The sequence below is a fragment of the Rhodotorula graminis genome (genome assembly GCF_001329695.1).
Source record: "Rhodotorula graminis WP1 unplaced genomic scaffold RHOBAscaffold_2, whole genome shotgun sequence".
NCBI classification, from domain to species: domain Eukaryota; kingdom Fungi; phylum Basidiomycota; class Microbotryomycetes; order Sporidiobolales; family Sporidiobolaceae; genus Rhodotorula; species Rhodotorula graminis.
The window spans coordinates 643473-663439 of NW_017264929.1; the positions used below are offsets into that span (position 1 = coordinate 643473).

A 19967-nucleotide genomic window follows, 5' to 3' on the forward strand; every position below is an offset into this window, starting at 1 on the left:
ATGCCCAAGAAGGAGGAGAACGACGACAACGTCTGCCGCTGGCTCGAGTGCCACACGCAGTACGACACGGCCGAGGACCTCTTCAACCACGTCTGCACCGCCCACATCGGTGCGCCCCCGTTCTCTCTCGTCCTGTTCGACTCGTGCAGCATACTCACGACCCTCCTCATCCCGCAGGCCGCAAAAGCGCCGGCACGCTCTCGCTCGAGTGCAAGTGGACCGGCTGCCGCGCCAAGGCGTCAAAGCGCGACCACCTCACCTCGCACTGCCGCGTCCACATCGCCCTCAAGCCGCACGTCTGCAACGTGCGTCACTCCTCCTCGCCCCCTCGAACGAGCGCGCAGTGCCTGACGCTCGAGCCGCTCGCAGATCTGCACCAAGGCGTTCAAGCGGCCCCAGGACCTCAAGAAGCACGAGAAGATCCACACCGAGGAGCACCAGGCGCAGCACCGCATCAACAAGAGCACCATCACCGTGCCGTCGAACGACACGCTGCGCGCCGGCTCGGACGACCCGCTCAAGGCGCACCTCGGCCAGCACCTCCCGCCGCACCCTCAGCAGCAGCAGCAGCAGCAGCACCAGCACCAGCAGCAGCAGCCTCACCAGCAGCAGCAGCAGCAGGCGCCGCAAGTCGCCCAGGTCCCGTACCCGTTCGCGTTCCCGGCGATGGCGAGCGCGTTCCCGTACCTGTTCGCGCAGCCCGGCCAGCAGGCTCAGCAGGCCCAGCCGCAGCCGCAGGCCCAGCAGCAGTTTGCGCTGCCCGGCCAGATGAGCCAGATGGACCTCGCGTGCTTCATCGCGCTCCAGCAGCAGCTCAACTCGCAGGCCCAGGCGGCGTCGGTCCTCCCCGGCATGCCCGCCGGCCTTCCCGCCGCGTACGCCATGCAGCTCGGCCAGCAGGCCCTGCAGCAGTTCCTCCCGCAAGGCGCGGGCGGCGGCATGTACCCGTACGGCAACACGCCGTTCGCCTTCTCGGCGCCGGCGCAGGCCCAAGCGCACTACTCGGCGACGCCGACCCCGGCGCCCGGCCACATGCCGCAGCAGCAGGCCGCGCAGCACCCGACGCCGCCTGCGTCGTCGTCGTCGCCGGCGCCAGGGCAGTCGCTGTACCCGTCGCTGCCCCAGTCGCTGTACGGCCAGCCGGCGTCGGCCTCGGCCGGCTACAACCCGCACCAGCCCATGGCCCACACCCAGCCGCTCGTCTCGCACCTGTACCAGAACGCGCACTCGCACGCCGTCAAGGTCGAGGACCTGCCGTCGCCGGCCAACTCGGCGCGGTCGCACCACTCGCACTACTCGTCGTCGCTGTCGCCGGGCAACGTGCCCGCCCTCTCGCCGCCGTCGTCCCTCACGCCCGAGAACTCGTTCTCGCCGTCGCCCGTGCCCGAGCCCGACGCGCACCGTCGCCACCGGGCGTCGTACGGCCACGCGCACGGCGGCAGCAGCGGCAACTCGGTCGCGGGCAAGAAGCGCGGGTTCGAGGAGGCGACGGGCCAGTTCCTCGGCGCGCTCGCCAACAAGCGGTTCCAGGACGCCGAGAGCGTCGGCGCCCAGCTCGACTCGCTGTCGTCGTTCCTCCTCACGCCCGAGCTGTCGGCCCACGCCCTGACGCCGCCCGGCCTCGGCGACGACTCGGGTTCAGGCTCGTCGAGCAGCGGCTCCGAGTACGGCTCGAGCAGCCAGGTCTTTGAGCGCGAGGAGGTCGACACCATCAACCAGCTCCTCCTCTCCCTGAACCAGAGCTTCGACACGGACCTCGCCGCGTCGGCCGGCGGTCTCGACGACGTCCACGGCTCGCTCGGCCTCGACCTGCACGGCGTCGACATGTCGGCGCACGACCAGCACCTCCAGCACCAGCACCGCCCGATCGCCGGCATGCCCTCGTCGGCGTCGTCGTTCGCCCCGCAGCCGCCGTCGCTGTACCCGAACCTGTCGAGCGCGACCCTCGGCGGCGGCCAGCGTGTCGCCCCTGCGCCCGCCTCGTACCCGACGCTCCCGTCGTCGATGCCGTCGTACGGCTACACGCCGCTGTCGTCGTCGGCCCAGGACCCGCAGCTGCGCCTCGCCAAGTCGGTCGCGCCGCCGACCATCGCCAACGACTACCGGCCGACCCAGTACCACCACATCGGTCGCCTGCAGCGTGCCGCACCCTCGGCGTCGTCGTCGGCTGCCGCGCCGCAGAGCGTCGAGGAGCAGGTCGCGCAGGAGCTGCTCGACGCCGACATGGACGTCGACGACGACGTCAAGGATGCCGCCGCGGCCCTCCTCATGGGCAAGAGCCTGTCGCGCACGAGCGCCGCACCGCAGCTCCCGCCGCTCGCGACCGCCATGCGCGCGTCGCCCGACCTGCGCCTCGCGCCCATCGTCACGCGCGCCGGCTCGGCGTCGCGCCTCCCGCCCATCCGCGACCTCCTCGCGCTGCGCTCGCCCGAGAACGACGCCGCCCAGCTCGACTCGCCGTCGTCGCCCGTCGCGAGCGGCAGCAGCAACGGGCGCACGTTTGCCTTTGCGCCGTCGGCGTCGTCGTCGTCGACCGCCTCGTCGACGACCTCTGCGACGGCGAGCTCGTCGCGCGCGAGCACGGCGCCGCTGTACCCGAGCTTGGCCTCGATTGCGCCGACGTCGGCGTCGCGCCCCGTCTCGGCCGGCGGCGTCGAGCGCCTCACGCACCGCGTCCACAAGATGCGCCTGCCGACGTCGGACGCGCACGAGCCGCACCCGTCGGTGCGCGAGGCCGACGCCGACCTGAGCGCGTCGAGTGACGAGGACGACGACGACGAGGGCGACCACCCGAGCTCGAGCAAGAAGTCGCGCGTCGGCGAGGCGCCTCTCGTCTCGTCGCCGCCACCGTACTCGGTCAAGGAGGAGGCCCTCGACGACGACGACGAGTCGGACCAGCTCGCGTCGGCGTCGCCGTCGTCGAGCTCGACCGTCGACGAGACCGACGTCGTCGAGGACGCCGAGCGCAAGCCTCTCGATGCCGCCGCACGCGCCGAGTTCGAGGAGCGCGCCCGCATCGTTGCCCGCCGCAAGGCCGTCATTGCCTACCTCGTCCTGCACGTCAACACGGCGTACCGCGCCCAGCTTGCGCGCAAGAGCATGAAGGACGTTCGCCGCGCGCTCAAGAAGCCGAGCAGCGCCGCCGGCTCGAGCCTCGTGCACCAGTCGTCGTCGCTCGCGGCGGCGGCGCGGACGATCAAGGAGGAGAGCGATCGCGACGTTGCCACGCCGGACGGTGTCGACGCTTCGGCTTGAGCCCATTGTCGCCCTTGCCCTCGCCCCTCCCTCTCTCTTCGACCCTTCTCCTGTAGCTACTTCTTCTTTGCCGTTGCCCCCTCTCTTTGTGTAGGCCGTGCCCTTGTACACATGGCCCCTCTGTCGTTTCCAATCTCACGCGATTTGTCTCTTTCTGCCGAGAGAATTTAAGAGCGAGATAGGGATTGACGAGCGAGGAGGAGAGGACCGGCTCGAGAGGCTCGACCGCAGACTTGCGCACGAGCCCACTTCCTCTCGCATGGCTCTCTCACGAGCAGCTCTCGCGCTCGCTTTCTGCTCTTGCAACGCACAGGAGAGATGCCGATGAGGGTATTGACACAGCAGAGGGAAGGGCAAAGGGAGAAAGGACTGCGAGAGAGGAGAAGGGGGAGGGGACACATCTACGAACACCTGCCGCACACGCACGCACACCGCTCGCACGAGGCGTCGACGAGAGCCTCATCATGCGATGGCGTTGAGGACGAGCTGCGCCGCACCCTCGTTTTCTGCCCGCACCGTGAGCTCCATCGTGACGCCCTTGCCCGACTGGTACGTCATGCGCGCTCGGGCGAGCACCTTGCCGCCGCCGCCGCAGACGAGGCCTGAAACCTTAAAAGCTTTAAAAGCCTTATATATTCTTTTTTTTCTTATAAAACTTAAAACCTTAGAGGCTATTTAAGTTGCTGATTTATATTAATTTTATTGTTCAAACATGAGAGCTTAGTACGTGAAACATGAGAGCTTAGTACGTTAGCCATGAGAGCTTGCGAACGCGGCGTACGACGGCACGATGTAGTCGCCGGCGCCGAGGTCGAGCTCCTCGACCTGGTACTCGTCGTCGTAGCCGTCCTCCTCGGGCTCGCCCGACTCGGGGTCGACCTCCTTCGAGACAAACTTGAGCGTGTTGACGAAGGAGCCCGTCGCGTACTCGGACGGCGAGTTGCGCGTGAACGAGACGTAGACGACGCCGTCCAAGTTCGGACCGAGGGACGATGCCGGGATGATAAAGTCCTCGGTGAGCTCTGCGTCCTCGGACGGCTGCATGACGACGACGACGTTCTCGAGGTGTACTGCGTCGACCGTGTTGCGGACGTTGAACTGCAGAGTAGGCGCGAGGTCAGGTCTCGTGACTCGTGCGACGTGGGCAAAAGGCGAGAGAGGGGACGCACCTGGAAGACGACGTGCTCCGAGAAGACGTGCTTGACGGCCGACACGACGTACTCGGTCTCGCGCTCGGTGAGCTCGATCGGCTTTGCGCTGCTCTTGAGCACGGCGCCGTAGTCGGCGAACTCGGGCACCTCGGCGAGCTGCTTGGCGTACGCCGACTGTGTCTCGCTCGCTGTCGGTGCGGCGACGTCTGCTCCTGCGCCGGATGCGCCCGACGACATGGCGGCCGAGGCGAGGTCGTCCTTGCGCGAACCTGGATCGAGGACGAGAAGGTCAGGATGGGCGTGCTCGAGGGCAGGAAGACCAAGGCGAACGAGCCGACGCACCACGAGCCACCTCGAGGGCCTGCTCCTTGCTGACCTTGGGGACGGCCGCTAAGTCGAACGGCTGGTCGGTTGCGGTCGTGTCGGCGATGTAGGAGGCGAGCCGGCTCTCGAGGGCGTCGAGCGAGAAGGTCGAGTCTGGAGGAGGTCAAGGACAGTGAGCGGGGCGCTCGAGGGCCGTGAGAAAAGGGAGAGGGTGCGCACCGTCGCGAACAAAGACATTGGCGAGCGGCTCGTCCTGGAGGAGCTTGAGGTTGAACGCGGCGCGGTCGCGGACCTCGTCGTCAACGTCGTCGAGGCACCTGTGTACTCGAGGCGAGAGGTCAGTGCACGATCGCGGTCGAGTGAGGGCGAGAAGCGGAGAGAACGGCCACGCACCGAGTGAGAAGGACCTTGATGCTGCGCTTGACCGAGCCGTCGGCGACGTTGATGCCAAACTTGGCGAGGCTCGAGACGGCGGCAGCGCGCACGATGGCGTTCTCGAGGATGACGCGGTTGTAGATGTAGCGGATGTACTTGCTCGGCTGCGGCGCCTTGGGGCCCTCGACGCCGAGGAGGTGGAGGATGCGGACCGAGAGCTTGGTGAACTCGCAGTCCTCGATGAACTCGCACAGCTGGGCGAGGGCTGCAGGGGAACGAAGAGAGTCAGTCGCGTGCGCACGAGCTTGATCGTCATAGAGAGAACAGGGAGAGAGGACGCACCGGCCTCCTTCGAGTCCGAGATGAACTTGATCATGTCAAAGATGGCCTCGACGACGGCCCGCTTGAAGTCGTACCCGCCCTCGTCGCGCAGCACGCCCGACAGGAAGTTGAGCATGACGGTCTGCTTGGCCGGGAACTTGAGGCACAGCGCGCGGATCGCGTGCACGACGATGACCTTGAACTCGTCGGAAATCTCGGACATGAAGGCCGAGATCTGCTTCATCAGGCGGTCGACCGACGCCTCGTTGCCAGTCTGCGCGCAGGAGGACGAGCTCGTGAGCACAAGACCTCGACGAGGAGGGAGAAGGTGGCCAAGGGAGAGAGGGAGGAAGAGCGTGCGCACCTTGAGGAGCGTCGTGATGGCGAACGTGGCGATGCTGCGGTTGTCGTCGTTGATGAGCTTCTCCATGTCGAGGTTGCAGGCCTGGACGGCGTTCGGGTGCGTCTGGGCGAGCTTGGCGAGGGTGCGGATGGCGGCGAACTTGAGGGTCGACTTGGGCGACGAGAGGAACAGCTGGAGGACTGCGAGCGCCCGAACGAGTCAGGTGACGGGACCGACCGCTCGAGACACGGAGAAAGTGTGAGCGTACCGGCGATAGGGCGGTTGAGCTCGGCGGCGCCGACGTTCTTCATGTCGCAGATGGCGCGAGCGGCCTCGTAGTTGACCATGTCGCTCTTGTGCTTGAGGTAGCCCTCGATGAGCTCGTACATGGCGCGCTGGACGCTATTGGTGTAGGGCTCGAGTCAGGACTGCGAGTAGGGCTCGAGAGGAGCGAAACAGGGACGCACTTGGGGTCCTCCTCCATGACCTTGGCGGCGAAGCGGATGAGCATGCAGATGGCGAACGGGCTCCGCAGGGTCCCGCCGGCACCCTTTGCGCCGCTCAGCTGGTGGATCATCTTGGTGACGGCCATGCGGTCGCCCTGGCGGATGAGGTACAGGAGGCCGAGCGCGTGGTACTGGACGATCGAGCTCGAGCTCTGGACCGCCTGGTAGCCCTGGCCGTACGCGGTGCCGTAGGCGCCGCCCTTGTTCTGCACGGCCTCGGCCGCCTCGTTGGCCCACCGCTTGATGACGTCGCGCGCGATCGGGTGCAGGTGGTACGACGAGACGAGCGCGGCCGACGAGATGGACGTGTTGCGGTCGACGATGGCCGCCTTGAAGAAGCGCTCGACGCCGACAATCATCGAGCCCTGTGTGTGTACGCCGAGTCAGTCCCGAGCGCGCTGTCGCGCCGAGAAGAGAGTCTGAGGGACGCACGTCGATGACCCGGCACAGGGCTCGGATGGCGTTCGGCCGGTAGATGACCTCGAGGTTGGGCTGCATGTCCTTCATGATAGACGACGTGACCATGATGACGTCCTCGGCGATGTTGCTCAACTCCTTGATGACCAAGTAGACCATCTGGCGGAGAGCGCTCTGTTCGGGGCGGAAGGGAGGACAGGGTCAGGCGCGAGTCCTGGCTCTCCACCTGCGCCGCCTTGCTCCAGAGACCGAGAATCCGGTGCGGTATTCGCCTCCTACTCGCCCAGCCGCAGCATCCTTCAAGGGCCGGGGTTCCGCATGGCTCGCAGCCGGTCGGGGATGGGGCAGGGGGAAGGGAGGAGCGAGAGAGGGGACGCACGTCCTTGTGCTGGAAGAGCTTGGTGACGCCAAAGAAGAGGGTCGTCGCCTCTTGCGTGCCGAACGTCTCGCCGACGTAGAGGAGGTAGACGATCTTGGTGAGGAGGATGCGACACTTGCGAGGGCTGATCGGCGTCTCGTTGAACACGCGCGCCTCCTGGATGACGGTCTGTTGGTCCGAGCCATCGGACGAGGCGAGCGACAAGGGCCAGGGAAGAGGGATGCACCGTGTCAGCGGCTGGACGTGTCGCGGAAGGGGGGCGGGGGGAGAAGAAGGGCGAGGACGCACCGTCTTGTCCTGGAAGAACGAGCCGACGCCGCTCTCCTCGTCCTTCTTGTAGCTCGACATGCTGGTGGCTGGCCTGGAGGTGTCGAGGCGTGGACGGCCGAGCAAGGTGGTGGGAGATGGGGGGAGCCGCGTTCGAGGCTGACGACGGGCGCGAGAGAGGCGGTTGGGAGCGCAGGGGCGCGTCGGTCGAGTGCCGGTGGTCCTGGCAGGGGCTCTCGGGCCTTGTACGAGCAAGGAGCGCGGTCGGGTGCTGGGTCGAGCGCTCGCTCCGACGAGCGCGACTTGGCGTGGAGGTGCAGCTCTCGCTCTCGTTCCAACCGCATTGTTGATCCTGCGCGCTGGATACTGGGCTGTGTACACTGCACGCCACACTCTGAACGCCTTGTACTGTACCTAGCGAGGGTGCCGGCTCCCTCGTCCTCGCGCCGAACTCGCCTCCCCCCTTTCCCTCCTTCTCTTCACGCGCTCCCTCGAGCCTCGCTCCCCTGCGCACGCAGCTTGGCCTGTGCTTCTCGCTGTCGGCTGTGTCGCCGCGGCGAGCGCGAACCGGTCCGCCTCGTCGCTTCCCGCTCGTCGGCGCGGCCGCCGGCGGTCGACTGGCTCTCCCGGGTTCGGCCGCTCCTGCTAGGCGCACGTTCTCGTACCTCGCTGCCTTGACATGCTACGAGACACCCTGCGCGGTCCCGGCTAGCTTTGTGACCGCGGCTGCCGCTGCCGACGACGTCGCTCGTTGCCAAGTCGCTCGGCTGCTTGTCAGGCGCTCGCTGCGCCGACTGCCGGCGCGTTAGCGGCCCCTACCGCGCCCGCCTCAGCATGCAGGCTGTTGTGCTTGTCTGGCAGAGCTTGAGGTGGCGCCGGCGCAGGCAGGTCCACTTGGCACTGCCGAGCGTGCGCCGTGCGAGCTGCTTTCGCGAGCGGCTTGCCCAGTTCTGCGCTTTCGGGGTCTGTCTTCTACCCTCGTCACGGCGAGCTTCCTCGGGGGTAGGCAGGCTTCGGTTCGGGAGGGTGACGAGCCGGGACAGGGCGGTCGAGCGGGCGGCGAATGCTCGCTTTCGTCGCCCTGCTCGCTGTGAGAACCGCTGCGGCTCGGGTTCACGTGCCCCTGGAGCCCGTCGACGTGCTCTGTCCCTCGTACGGGGGGCGAGTCGAGGCGGGGGAGCTACGCTCCTCCCTGACAGCCGCGTCCGGCAGAACGGGAAGAGGCACGTGCGGGTCGAGCTCCCTTGTCGTGCTTCGACACTCGTCTCGCGTTCTCTCACAATCGGCGAGCGGCATGGCTACGTGATCAGGTCTAGACTTGACACGGTGCGGCAGACGAGGAGGATCGCGAAAAGTCAGACGGAAAAAGGCGGAGGAGCTGCCTCCAGCTCGAGCCGGCCCTCTCTTCGCTCCATCTCTCTCGCCCCGTTCCTCGCCAAAGGCGTGCTTGCGGCCCTCGCCAGCTTCGGGCACAGACCGGTGGACGGTCGATCCCCGCCCCTGCGGGCCAAGGGAGTGAGCGGTCTCGGCCTCTCGCCGGGGAGGAGGAGCACGCCATCCGCGCTGCGGCTGCCGCACTCTGCAGCGACCGGTGCGAAGGTGCTCGAGGACGTGCTTGATCTGCAGACGCCTGTCGCTCGTTTTCAGGCTCTGCGGCTTGCTCTCCCTCGCACTCTCGGTTCCGCCGCTCGTCGTCCACCGGGCACATCTCCCCGCTCCTCCTCGTTTCGGGTCCCACCAGCGTCAAGCCGCCTCCTCGTCTCTCGTTCTACTCTGCCCCTCAAGAGCAACGTCGACTCCGCGCTTCTCGCCGCCTCCAACCTGCACCTTGCCGCGACCATGAGCGGCCTCTCGACGCGCCAACGCTTTGCGAGATGGATCGGCCACGACCCGGTCATCAGCCAGGCCGCTTCGACCAAAGGTGCGTCCGCCTTCTCCTCGAGCTCGTGAGTGAGCCCGTCGACTGACTCGCCCGTTGCCGACGCGCAGACTTCCTCCGCCAGGGCTCGTCCGACCTCCCCGCCAAGTCCAAGGCCTACGTCCTGTCGCTCTTCCCCTTCCACCGGTGGATCCTCAACTACAACGTCACCTGGCTCATCGGCGACCTCATCGCTGGCCTCACAGTGCGTCCTCGTTCCCTTTTGCGCTCGTCGAGGAACGAGCGCCGTCTGACGAGCCTGGTCTCGCTCGCCCACAGGTCGGCATGGTCGTCGTCCCTCAGTCGATGTCGTACGCCAAGATCGCGACGCTTTCGCCCGAGTTCGGCCTGTACTCGTCGTTCGTCGGCGTCATGTGCGTCCGACCTCTCCCCTCTCCTCGAGCAGCTCTAGGGCGCGACTGACCTTTGCCCCTCGTCCCTCTCTCGCAGGGTCTATGCCCTGTTCGCTACGTCCAAGGACGTCACGATCGGGCCTGTCGCCGTCATGTCGCTCGAGGTGTCCAAGGTCATCAAGCACGTCCAGGAGCAGCCCGGCGGCGCCGACATTCCCGGCAACGTCATCGCGACCGCCCTCGCCCTCATCTGCGGCGCCATCGTCCTCGTCATCGGTCTCTTGCGGCTCGGGTGGATCGTCGAGGTGCGCCGAACCTACCCTCTCTCGTGGCAAGTCGAGCGCTCGAGAACTGACCTCGTCCGTCCCGACCTTCTCAGTTCATCTCGGCACCCGCCATCGCCGGCTTCATGACGGGCTCGGCCATCTCGATCTGCGCCGGCCAGGTCCCGGGCCTGCTCGGGTTCAGCAAGAAGTTCGAGTGCGTCCTGCGCCCTCTCCTCATCGACTTTAGAAGATCGATCCCTGACCTGTGCTTCCCTCGTGCAGCACTCGCGCGGCAACGTACGAGGTCATCATCAACACGTTCAAGCACTTGCCCGACGCGACGCAGGACGCCGCGTTCGGCGTCGTCTCGCTCGCGTTCCTGTACGCGACGCGCTTCTTCCTCAACCGGGTCGAGCGTCGCGCCAAGAACCCGGTCGTCCGCCGCGTCGCCTTCTTCGCCAACACGTTCCGCACCGGCTTCACCATCATCTTTACGACGCTCGCGTCGTACCTGTACCTGCGCAACATGGACCCGAGCAAGAAGTACCCGATCTCGGTCCTCGGCAAGGTCCCGAGCGGCTTCCAGCACATGGGCGTCCCTGTCATCAACGCCGACATCATCTCGAAGATGGCGCCGCTCATCCCGGTGTCGACCATCCTCGTCTTCCTCGAGCACATCGCCATCTCCAAGTCGTTCGGGCGCGTCAACAACTACAAGATCGACCCGAACCAGGAGCTCGTCGCCATCGGCGTCAACAACCTCGTCAGCGTCTTCTTCGGCGCCTACCCCAGCACCGGCAGTTTTAGCAGGTCGGCGATCAAGAGCAGAGCCGGCGTGCGCACCCCGCTCGCCGGCTGGTGGACCGGCGGCTGCGTCGTCATCGCCCTTTACAGCCTCGCGGGCGCGTTCAAGTGGATCAGCAACGCCGCCCTGAGCGCCGTCATCATCGAGGCGGTCGGGACCCTGATCGCTCACCCTCGCCAGACGTACGCCTACTGGCTCGTGTCGCCGCTCGAGGCCGTCATCTTCTTCGTCGCCGTCGTCCTCACCGTCTTCACCTCGATCGAGGTCGGCATCTACTTCTCGATCGCGGCCTCGGCCGCCCTCCTCCTCGTCCGCATGGCCATGCCTCGCGGCAAGCTCCTCGGTCGTGTGCGCGTGCGCCAGGAGCGCCCTGCCGGCAACGTCGACGTGCGCGAGGTCTGGGTCCCGCTCACGGCGCCCGAGGTCGAGAACCCGCAAGTGCACGTCGAGCCGGCGCCGCCGGGCGTCATCGTGTTCCGCATGGAGGAGTCGTTCCTGTACATCAACGCGGCGCACTACACGGACCAGCTCGTCGCCTACGCCCACCAGCACACGCGCAACGGCCAGGACTACTCGCTCACGCCGCAAGGCGACCGGCCTTGGAACGACCCGGGCCCGTCGAGGTTCCAGAAGCGCAAGGCGCACGTCGACCTCGAGCAGCGCAAGTACGAGGAGAACGCGGCCAAGCCGCCGCTCAAGGCCGTCGTGTTCGACTTTGGCGTCGTCTCGCACGTCGACACGACCGCCATCCAGGGCCTCGTCGACGCGCACAAGGTCCTCAAGCGTTACGCCGGGCACGAGGTCGAGTTCCACTTTGCGAGCGTGCTCTCGCCGTGGATCAAGCGGTGCGTCCCTCACTTTTCGGCCTTCCCAAGTCGGCTCTCGAGGCCTCGTTCCCTGACTTTTCTCGCCTTCTACAGAGCTCTTCTCGCCGGCGGCTTCGGTCGCAACCTCGCAGAACCACGTCGGGTCGAGGTCGGCGACGTCGTGCCGCAGCAGGACAACGCCGATGCCGCCTCGCAGCTCCCGCCTCGACCGGTGCTCAACCGCGCCGACACGTCGGGCGAGATCAAGGAGGCGCCGCAGGACCTCGAGCGGGCGTCGTCCTCGCTCGAGTCGCCGAGCATCGACAAGGCGCAGTACGCGACGAGCGAGAGCTACGCCGACTCGTTCATCGACGCCGACCTCGTCTATTTCCACCTCGACCTGCCGTCCGCCGTCGTCGCCGCGACCGCTGCGCCTGGAGGTGCGCAGTAGTGGGACTCTCTGTACTGTCGGAGGACGTGGGACTTGTATCGGTGGACGTGTGTACCCTCGCTCGAGCGCTTTGTCGTACTTTGCCCTGCTCGCCCGAGGAAACGAAGTTGTCGCCTCTCTCTCATGGATTGCGAGCCTCGAGAGCGATTGCGCAGTATCGGACCACAGCTGCTCGCCTGCATGAGCCCTTTGCGGCGCCGTCGCGCGACATTGACTCGCACCGCCTCGTCGAGAGCTGCCGAGCCCGGCGAGGGCTCGACCTCGCTCCCTCAACCTCGCACAGCTCGCAAGCCTGCCTGAGCAGCCCTCCAGCCATTGCTGTATACCACCCCAGCAGCTCTGCCACGTCGACCAGGCCGCCTGCGCTCGCCTGCAGCCCGCCTCCCGCACGACTCGACCTCATCGCCTCTCGGCCCTACCCGACCACCGACTCGCGCAGGACTCGCGCAGAAGAGCCGCGCAAGAGCCCAAGCGATGCACAGCGGGCTCAGCAACATCCTCAAGGAGCGTGGACTCGCACAAGGTGAGCCTGTCGCCCTCTTCTCCCCTCCCGAGCTTGCGAGCCCCGCGTCAGGCGATGCGCACCCCTCGCCGACGCCAGCGGGTCCGCATGCTCTCGTGCTGCGCAGTCTCACAGTCAGCCTGAAGCTCAAGGCGAGCAGCGCTGACCCCTTTGAGCTCCGCAGGTGACGACCCGCCTGTCCCGACCTCGCACCGCCTCGTGCCCACCTCATTCAGTCCGCCCGCCGGCACCCTCCCCTCCACCTCGTCGCCGCCGTCGCCCTCGTTCGCGCCGACGGCTGCAGGCAATGTCGCGCCAAGTCGATCGACCGCCGCCTTGAGCGCTCCTCGCCCACTCGACATCCCTCTAGCCGAATCGCCCTCGTCCTCGTCCCTCGCCTCGGCACCCCTCGACGGCCCGCTCCTCGAGCTCATGCCCGCCCTGTCCGTCTCGGCGAGTGCGTCCAGCTCGGAGGAGGGCTTCTGCCTGAGCGGGCGAGGCGCCTTCCCCGCCCGGCCGTCGCCAGGACCGCCAGCCGGCCGCAGGGTCGTGTCGGCGCCGCGAGCGTACCTGGCGTCGCCGCCGAGGGGCTCGCCGCTGTCCCGGAGCGTCGGGCCTGACGGCGAGGACCTGTCGTCCTGGCGCCGGATGCCCTTGCGGGACGAGACGCCGTTCGGCTCGCCCGCGTCGCCCGGCGGCCCGTCGAGCAGCGGCGCGTTCGACCCCGGCCGCCTCGCACAGCGGCAGCGTCGACGTCGTTCGTCGGCGTCGTTCTCGTCGCTCACGAGCGGCGCCCTCCCGTCGGGCTCGTTCGTCGGCAGCTTCGAGGACTGCCTCCTGAGCGGCCGCATGTCGGCGCCGCAGTCGGCGCCGCTGCCCTTCGTCGCGTCGATCGGCGTTCTCGGCGGCTCGGAGGCGCCGAAGCGGCTCAAGTGCCCCAAGCACCTGCACGTCCCGTTCGGCGCCGTCTTCTGGCGCGAGCCCGGCGGCGAGGCGACCCTGTCTTGCCCGTACGTCGGCGCGGTCAACCTCGACGCGCACTACCACTCGGTCCTCGTCCTCCCGCCGCCCTCGATCGATGTCGATGCCGCCCACCCGGTCAAGCTCCCTCGCTTCCCGGGTTACGAGGTGCCGCGCCGAGGGCAGATCCAGCTCGTCCTCAAGAACTCGCTCGACACGGCGTTCAAGCCGTTCCTCATCCCGTACGACATCGATGGGCTTGACCGAGACGGCCAAGGCGGGCGCACCTTCTTGCGCCAACTGTCGTACGCCGTCGAGCCCGAGGACCATGGCGGCAAGGGCAAGCTGCGGTTCGCCGTGCACCTCCAGTTCTGCTCCCCGCCGGCAGCCCCGACTCGCAAGGGCAAGACGTCGAGCGCGCACGAGCCGCGCTTCTACCTGCACCGCGCCGTCCGGGTCGTCTTTGCCTCTCGCGGGCTCGACCTGTCGGACAAGCTCCGGGTCGTCCACGACGGCCCAGGTGCGGTGCAGCAGCACGCCCGTCCCGACGCCGGCTTCGAGCGATTCGCCGACTACGGCGGGCCGGGCGCCGAGTGGGACCTCGCCCGCAGGCAGGCGAAAGCGCGCCTCGCGTTCGCCTCTGCCAGCGAGCACGTCGCCGCCCTCGTGGCACCGCCTCTCCTCCCTTACCCTCTCGATTCCCAGTCTCCCCCATACCCAGTTCCGCCCGCATCCTCCTCCGCAACTATACCCACCGCCGCTCCGCCGCCGTTGCACCTCGTCGCCCCGTCGCCCTTCACGCCCTCGTCGCTCGTCCGCTCGACCTCGCCCGCGCCTCTCGCCTATCCTGCGGCGCCCGAGCCGCTCACGTTCGACCGCGTACCGTCGCCGCATCGCCCTGCCGTCCTCGGGCGCAAGGTGAGCGCACAGTCGGGCCTGTCGGCGTCGAGGCCGACGAGCCGAACGGGGCGCAGCGGGAGCGGTGAGAGGGAGCGCATCGGTCGTTGAAACACCCTTCCCCTGTTCTTCTGTGACATCCCTGTAGCTCGTACCTGCACCCTTGCCTTCTCTCGCTCGAGCGTGCGACCGCGAGAGGATCTTGAAAGCGCCGCACCGACCGCTCTTCTCGTCGCCGGCTCGAGCGCGGCCGCCCTCGTTCATGGTCCTTGTTCTCGCAGCCGAGGCTTTGTTCTGCGAGAGTGGGCTCGTACTGCACTATCTGGCGCAGGCTGAAGGGTCGTCGCGGTCGAGAAAATGCGCGACAGGTGGCTCTGAGCTCGTGCGCCTCTCGCGCCGGCGGCCGTCCCCTCTTTCCTTCACTCTCCCTCGCTCGCTTGTTTTCGCTACTCCGGACTGCCCGCCATGTCTCTCGACTCGGCGCAGCCTATCGCCAGCACGTCGACCGCGTCCATCCCCGGCACGGGCGACGAGAAGCAGATCGCAATCCGCCTGTCGACCAAGGACCCGCTCTACACGATCCCGCCGGCCAAGTTCCTCGTGCCTGCGAGCTGGCGCCGCTTCCACCTGTCCGAGCTCATCAACAAGGTCCTCGACAATGGTCAGTCCCGCCTTCCCTCTCCCTCTCGCGGATCTCGGGCACGGTGGAGCAGGTCTCTCCCTCCTCGGCCTCGCATGGACGCACAGAGCGAGACGAGGCGCATGACCAGCTCCGTGCTGCTTCACTGCGTCTCTTTCGAGCCGATGTGCGCTCGGGCAGAGCCGGGACGGGTGCCGCTGTCGGTCGAGAAGAGGTCCGCGCTCTCAAGGAGCTCGCGGCCCTTCCTCCTCGCGCCGGCATGCGGTGGGACACGAGCAGCGCATGACGACACAACGTTATGACATTGGTATTCTTCGTTCAGCAGTCTTCGAGGTTTCTCAGACGATGTCGAACCCTTTTCTTCACTTCCTGATGCCGTTCACCCGGAACCCTTGCCCCTGCCCGGCACCGAGACGCACCCGCACTGTCCTCGAGCGACCCACAGAGCACGATACTGACAATGGACTGTCGTGCGGCACACAGATTCGCCCATCCCGTTCGACTTCCTCATCGACCAGACGCTCCTGCGCTCGTCGCTCGGCGCCTACTGCCAGTCGACCGGCACGAGCGAGGAGGTCGTGCTCGAGGTCGAGTTCCTGCCGTCGACCCTGCCGCCTCAATTGGAGAGCACGTTGCCGAGCGAGGACTGGGTCAGCGATGTGTCGGTTGCGGTTCGAGGGTGCGTCGATTGCGTCCCTCCCAGTTCGCGCGGTAGCGGCTCGTTCGTTGCCCCGAGCCTGCAATTACACTCTGCTCATACTCCTCCCTCCTTTGCCCGCGAGTAGAAGCATCCTCACGGCGTCGTACGCCGGCACCCTGTCGCTCCAGTCGAACGACCTCCCGCCGGGCACCAACCTCACCTTTACCGGCCACGACCTGTCGGCCCTGTCTGCGACCTACGTCCCGGTCCCGCTCGGCTCGGACGACAAGCGGTGGGTCGCGAGCGGCGGCATGGACCGCGTCGGCCGCGTGTGGGAGTACTCGGTCCGTCCACCTTCCTCTCGCGTCCTCTTTCCCTCCCCCTTCTCTCTCGTCCGTGCGCCAACACCTCTCGTCGTTGCAGATCCCGACTCTCTCTCTCGACGCCGAGCCGACCGTCCCCGCGCCGACCTGCCTGTACACCCTCTCGCTCCACCAGGCGCCGATCTCGTCCGTCCGCTCTCGCCCGCTCCCTCTCGCCTCGACCTCGGCAACGCCCGCGCCGCACCTCCTCACGGCGGGTTGGGACGGCCTCATCGGCCTGTGGGACCTGACGCCGGGCTCGAACGAGGGCGAGGCGGACCTCGAGGGCGCCGACAGGAAGAAGAAGCGGCGGCGTCAGTCGACGACCGTCGTCAACAAGGTGCGCTCCCTGTTTCCCTACTCGGCTCTCGCGCACGTCGAGACATCCCTGACCCCTTCTCTCTCGAGCAGGTTCCTTCAGCCGTCCTGCGCGGCCACACGGGCAAGATCTCGCGCGCCCTGTTCGACCGGAGCGACGTGTCCAAGGCGTACTCGGCAGGGTGGGACCACACGGTCCGCAGCTGGGACCTGTCGGTCGGCGAGGAGACGAGCAGCAAGGTGCGCCCACGCTCTCTGGCCTCCTCTCTTTCTCTTTTACGAGCTCCCGAGCCTGACGCGCCTCTTCTCGAGCAGACGAGCGACAAGGTCCTCCTCGCCATGGCGCAGTTGACCGCGCCCAACCTCCTCGCGACGGGCTCGACCGACCGCCTCATCTGCCTGTGGGACCTGCGCACCGACGCGACGCAGAACATCTCGCTCACGCTGTCGGGCCACTCGGCGCCCGTCTCGGCCGTCGCCGCGCACCCGACCTCGTCCCTCCTGTTCGCCTCGGGCTCGTACGACTCGACGGTGCGCATCTGGGACGCGCGCAGCCCCAAGCAGGCGCTGTTCACGCTCCCGGTCCCGAAGAAGGAGGGCGACGACGACAAGAAAGAGCCCGAGAAGGTTCTCGCGATCGACTGGGACGGCGAGCGCCTCGTCGCCGGCGGTGAGGGCTCGAGGACGATCGTGTGGCGGGTCAGTGGGCAGGAGAGCCAGGCGCCGGCGGCGCAGTAGAGACTCGTCTCTCTGGAACGACCTTTCTTCGTATCTCCTTCTCTCTCTCCCTCTCTCTCTCTTTCTCCCCGTCGTCAAGCCAGTGCCGAGAGTCCGAGAGCGAAGAACTGAGTGACTGCATGAACGTCTATGGATCTTGGACGGTCTAGTCGGTGCGTGAGAGCGAGAGGCGAGACTCAGAACGGACAGCCCGCGCCGAGGTACAGTCGGATGGCCGAGGGAGGTACATTGATGATGCGCCCTGGGATCGTCTCGCTCTGCAAGCGCTTGTGTGCCTCGTACCTGCACGGAGCGAGTGACGGTCAGCTCGGCTCGTCCAGAGAGAGGGTCGCGAGAGGAAGAGAGGGGGGAGGAGCGGGGGCGGGAGAGCGCGAGACGCACCGGTGACAGCCACCGAACGCAAAGTAGTACTTCTGGCCGTCTGGCGCGACGCACTTGAGCACCTCTATGGGCGTGAAGTCGTCGCCCGCCTGCGTGGAGAGTCGTGGGAGGCGAGATGAGGGTCAGCTCCTGGCGCGCACCGGGACAGGCTGGATCGGGGCAGCCGAGGCGGGCAGAGAGACAGTCAGGGCGCACCTTGATCCCCTCCATGAAGCGCTCGACCTTGGCCTGGTCCAGCTCTGACGGGAGCGGCCGGTTGATGACCCGCATCGGAACCTGCACCGTGGGCGAGTCGGCGGTCGCGAACTTGCTGAAGTTGACGTGTGGTGCTGCTGGTGCTGTAGAGGTGCTCATGCCGGCAGCTTGTGCGGACGAACGGCGAGGCGGACGAGATGAGAGCGGCGGCGGAATTCGTCAGGCCGAACTTGTCGTCGGAGAGGCGGTGCAGTTCGAGCCGGCGGGCGACTCGAGCGGCTCTCGCCAGCACTCGATCGAGCCATACGAGTCGGCGGTGCAGGGCGAGTGCGAGAGTCGCACGGACGGTGTCACGTGCCAGCGAGGGAACGAGCGTTCTTCGACCTTCTCAAGTCGCGCTTTCTCTGTCTTTCTCCTCCCTCTCTCGCCCTCTCGACACCATGCTGCCGCTCGACTGCTTTCCTCAGAACTACCTGTCGCCTTCGCCCGCTCACGGCGTGCCGGGTTCGCTCTTCACGTGGTGCGCGCCTTTGCGCGCGCCGTCTCCCCTCCTCCTCGCCGTACCCGTCCCGCCATCGCGCACAAGGGACAAGTACAGCAGCTTCGTCTGGAACGCGAGCATCCTTCTCGCGGACAAGATCGCGGCCAAGGAGATCGAGGTCGAGGGCAAGCGCGTGCTCGAGCTCGGCGCTGGTTTGGGTTTGCCAGGACTCGTCGCGGCGCACGTCGGCGCCGACTTGGTGCGTCAGGCGCACTCGATACGACATACACGAGACCCTGACACCCGTCCCCGCAGGTCGTCCTCACCGATTACGACGAGTCCGCCGCCCTCGACGACACGGCCCGTGCGGTCGACGAAGCGCTGCCGGTCGGCCTGCAGCGCAAAGTTTACGTCGTCCCGCACACCTGGGGGACTCGTATCGACTCGCTGCTCAGGTGCGTCGACCTCTCTTGCTGTCACGGTTACGTTGCGGCAGCAGAGCAGGGCACTGACCCTCGAGCCTCCCGCAGCCTCGCGCCCTCGTACGACCTCGTCCTCGTCGCCGACTGCGTCTGGTCGCCGGCGCTGCACGCGTCACTTGTCGACTCTCTGCGCGCGCTCCTCTCCGCGAGCCCGCACGCGACGGTCTGCTTCTCGACCGGGTTCCACACTGGCCGCAAGCAGGTCGCGAACTTTCTCGCCGCCGCAGCAGACGCACACATCGTCCCGGTCAACGAGAAGGAGTGGGTCGAGCTGAGTGTCGACGGGGCAACTCGCGCGTGGGATTGGAGACGAGTCGAGCTCGCTCGGAATGCGAAAGTGTCGGTGGCGCTGGAGGAGGAGGACCGGCAGGAGGAGCGCAACCGGTGGACTTTGTTTGGTACGCTTTGCCTGCAATTCGAATCAGTATAAGTACGAGTCGCTCGACGAGCAGGAAGCTGCGCTCGAGCCTCTTCCATCGCAGGCCGTCGGCGAGACGAAAGCTGTGCGAGGCTAGCAAAGACAGACAAACGCAGCGGTCGATTACCAACGAGTCTATCCCGCGTCGAGCGCCAAACTGTACTCCTTTCGCTCACGTCGCTCTTCGCGCCCGAGCCGACTACTTCTTTTGGCCGCTTCTCGCGCAATACGACGCGTTCGACGGTCTCGACGTCGGTGGCAGGCCTGCGAGCGACGCTTCAAGGTGGGCGACGCAGTACTGCGTCGCTCTGGGCGAGCCTGGGCGAGGAACCGACGGTCAAAGCCGACCTTCTCAAGTTGGATCTCCTCTTCATTCCCTCTCTCCCGGGCCCCTCTGCGAGGCTTGCGGCCTTGCGGGCCGCAAGGCCCGCGTGCAAGGTACACGCTGCGACAGCGGCGGCCGTGGGCGAGGACCTGGGAGGGCGCAGCCCTCCCCTTCCCCTCCTCCTCCCCCTCTTCCCCTACTTGTCGACGGCGGCAAAACGGTACTAGCGTCTCCTGGTCTCGATCCAGGGACTTTCGGGTCGCGTTCCATCGCTGGAATATGAGCCCGACGAACTGCCAAGCTGTTCCAAGACGCTGTCGAGGTGAAAGTGCACGCTCGAGTTGACCTCCTGGTTCAACTGTCGGTCGACTCGCTCGCGCTCAGACCTCTTGTCCCGGCTCGAGACCTGTACTGAACGTCGCTCTCGAGCCTGTAGACGACGGTGGGCGCGACGAGAACCCGTACAGTGACCGTCCACCACCAAGCTCTCGGACCCCTCTCCCGCTCGACGTAGTTGGCTTTGAGTCGCGAGAAGGTCTCCCCTCTCGAGCTCTCGTCCTGCCCGGTCACGCTCACGGCCGAGGTTCTGGGGAGGCCGGCGCCGTCTCGTACAAGTGCTCGGACCTCTCTCGCTCTCGGCGTGAAAACGAAACGACGACGACGAACACGGCTGCATTGCGCACCTCGCACC

At 66.9% G+C, this 19967-nt stretch overlaps 6 protein-coding genes and 1 non-coding gene across 7 annotated transcripts; 4 read left to right on the top strand and 3 right to left on the bottom strand.

The window, feature by feature from the left end:
• On the top strand, nt 1–3383 carry RHOBADRAFT_51344 (uncharacterized protein; the record flags this gene model as incomplete). The annotated part of the gene is made up of 3 exons (XM_018415788.1): nt 1–109; nt 178–305; nt 370–3383. The coding sequence occupies 3 exons, from the start codon at nt 1–3 to the stop codon at nt 3253–3255; spliced, it is 3123 nt and encodes a 1040-aa protein (XP_018273548.1). The 3' UTR covers nt 3256–3383.
• A 182-nt stretch (nt 3384–3565) lies between these two features.
• Nucleotides 3566–7419, bottom strand: RHOBADRAFT_47980 (uncharacterized protein; the record flags this gene model as incomplete). The annotated part of the gene is made up of 13 exons (XM_018415076.1): nt 3566–3892; nt 4028–4353; nt 4425–4675; nt 4749–4883; nt 4950–5047; nt 5124–5370; nt 5448–5700; nt 5791–5969; nt 6038–6171; nt 6237–6640; nt 6708–6866; nt 7072–7239; nt 7360–7419. The coding sequence occupies 13 exons, from the start codon at nt 7417–7419 to the stop codon at nt 3718–3720; spliced, it is 2589 nt and encodes an 862-aa protein (XP_018273549.1). The 3' UTR covers nt 3566–3717.
• Nucleotides 7420–9048: 1629 nt separating this feature from the next.
• Nucleotides 9049–12057, top strand: RHOBADRAFT_24017 (uncharacterized protein). The gene is made up of 7 exons (XM_018412625.1): nt 9049–9259; nt 9328–9461; nt 9536–9630; nt 9707–9914; nt 9989–10089; nt 10158–11525; nt 11601–12057. The coding sequence occupies exons 1-7, from the start codon at nt 9178–9180 to the stop codon at nt 11935–11937; spliced, it is 2325 nt and encodes a 774-aa protein (XP_018273550.1). The 5' UTR covers nt 9049–9177; the 3' UTR covers nt 11938–12057.
• A 2673-nt stretch (nt 12058–14730) lies between these two features.
• RHOBADRAFT_51347 (uncharacterized protein) lies at nt 14731–17034 on the top strand. The gene is made up of 6 exons (XM_018415789.1): nt 14731–14957; nt 15420–15615; nt 15722–15920; nt 16000–16278; nt 16350–16496; nt 16572–17034. Exons 1-6 carry the CDS (start codon nt 14762–14764, stop codon nt 16992–16994), a joined length of 1440 nt encoding a protein of 479 aa, XP_018273551.1. The 5' UTR covers nt 14731–14761; the 3' UTR covers nt 16995–17034.
• A 136-nt stretch (nt 17035–17170) lies between these two features.
• On the bottom strand, nt 17171–17729 carry RHOBADRAFT_41496 (uncharacterized protein; the record flags this gene model as incomplete). Its single annotated transcript, XM_018413896.1, has 3 exons — nt 17171–17276; nt 17376–17464; nt 17571–17729. 3 exons carry the CDS (start codon nt 17727–17729, stop codon nt 17171–17173), a joined length of 354 nt encoding a protein of 117 aa, XP_018273552.1.
• A 281-nt stretch (nt 17730–18010) lies between these two features.
• RHOBADRAFT_41497 (uncharacterized protein) lies at nt 18011–19048 on the top strand (the record flags this gene model as incomplete). The annotated part of the gene is made up of 4 exons (XM_018413897.1): nt 18011–18310; nt 18367–18506; nt 18582–18798; nt 19016–19048. The coding sequence occupies 4 exons, from the start codon at nt 18011–18013 to the stop codon at nt 19046–19048; spliced, it is 690 nt and encodes a 229-aa protein (XP_018273553.1).
• Nucleotides 19049–19500: 452 nt separating this feature from the next.
• On the bottom strand, nt 19501–19592 carry RHOBADRAFT_t14. The gene has a single exon. It is a non-coding gene; the product is annotated as a tRNA-Met (tRNA).
• Between the last annotated feature and the right edge of the window lie 375 nt (nt 19593–19967).

Excerpts from the sequence above, each read along its gene's own strand:
- RHOBADRAFT_24017 (XM_018412625.1), top strand. The coding sequence starts at position 9,178 with ATGAGCGGCCTCTCGACGCGCCAACGCTTTGCGAGATGGATCGGCCAC. Across the intron at positions 9,260-9,327 it reads CCAGGCCGCTTCGACCAAAG|ACTTCCTCCGCCAGGGCTCG; the intron begins GTGCGTCCGCCT and ends GCCGACGCGCAG. Across the intron at positions 9,915-9,988 it reads GGCTCGGGTGGATCGTCGAG|TTCATCTCGGCACCCGCCAT; the intron begins GTGCGCCGAACC and ends CGACCTTCTCAG.
- RHOBADRAFT_51347 (XM_018415789.1), top strand. The coding sequence starts at position 14,762 with ATGTCTCTCGACTCGGCGCAGCCTATCGCCAGCACGTCGACCGCGTCC. Across the intron at positions 15,616-15,721 it reads GTGTCGGTTGCGGTTCGAGG|AAGCATCCTCACGGCGTCGT; the intron begins GTGCGTCGATTG and ends GCCCGCGAGTAG. Across the intron at positions 15,921-15,999 it reads GCCGCGTGTGGGAGTACTCG|ATCCCGACTCTCTCTCTCGA; the intron begins GTCCGTCCACCT and ends TCGTCGTTGCAG.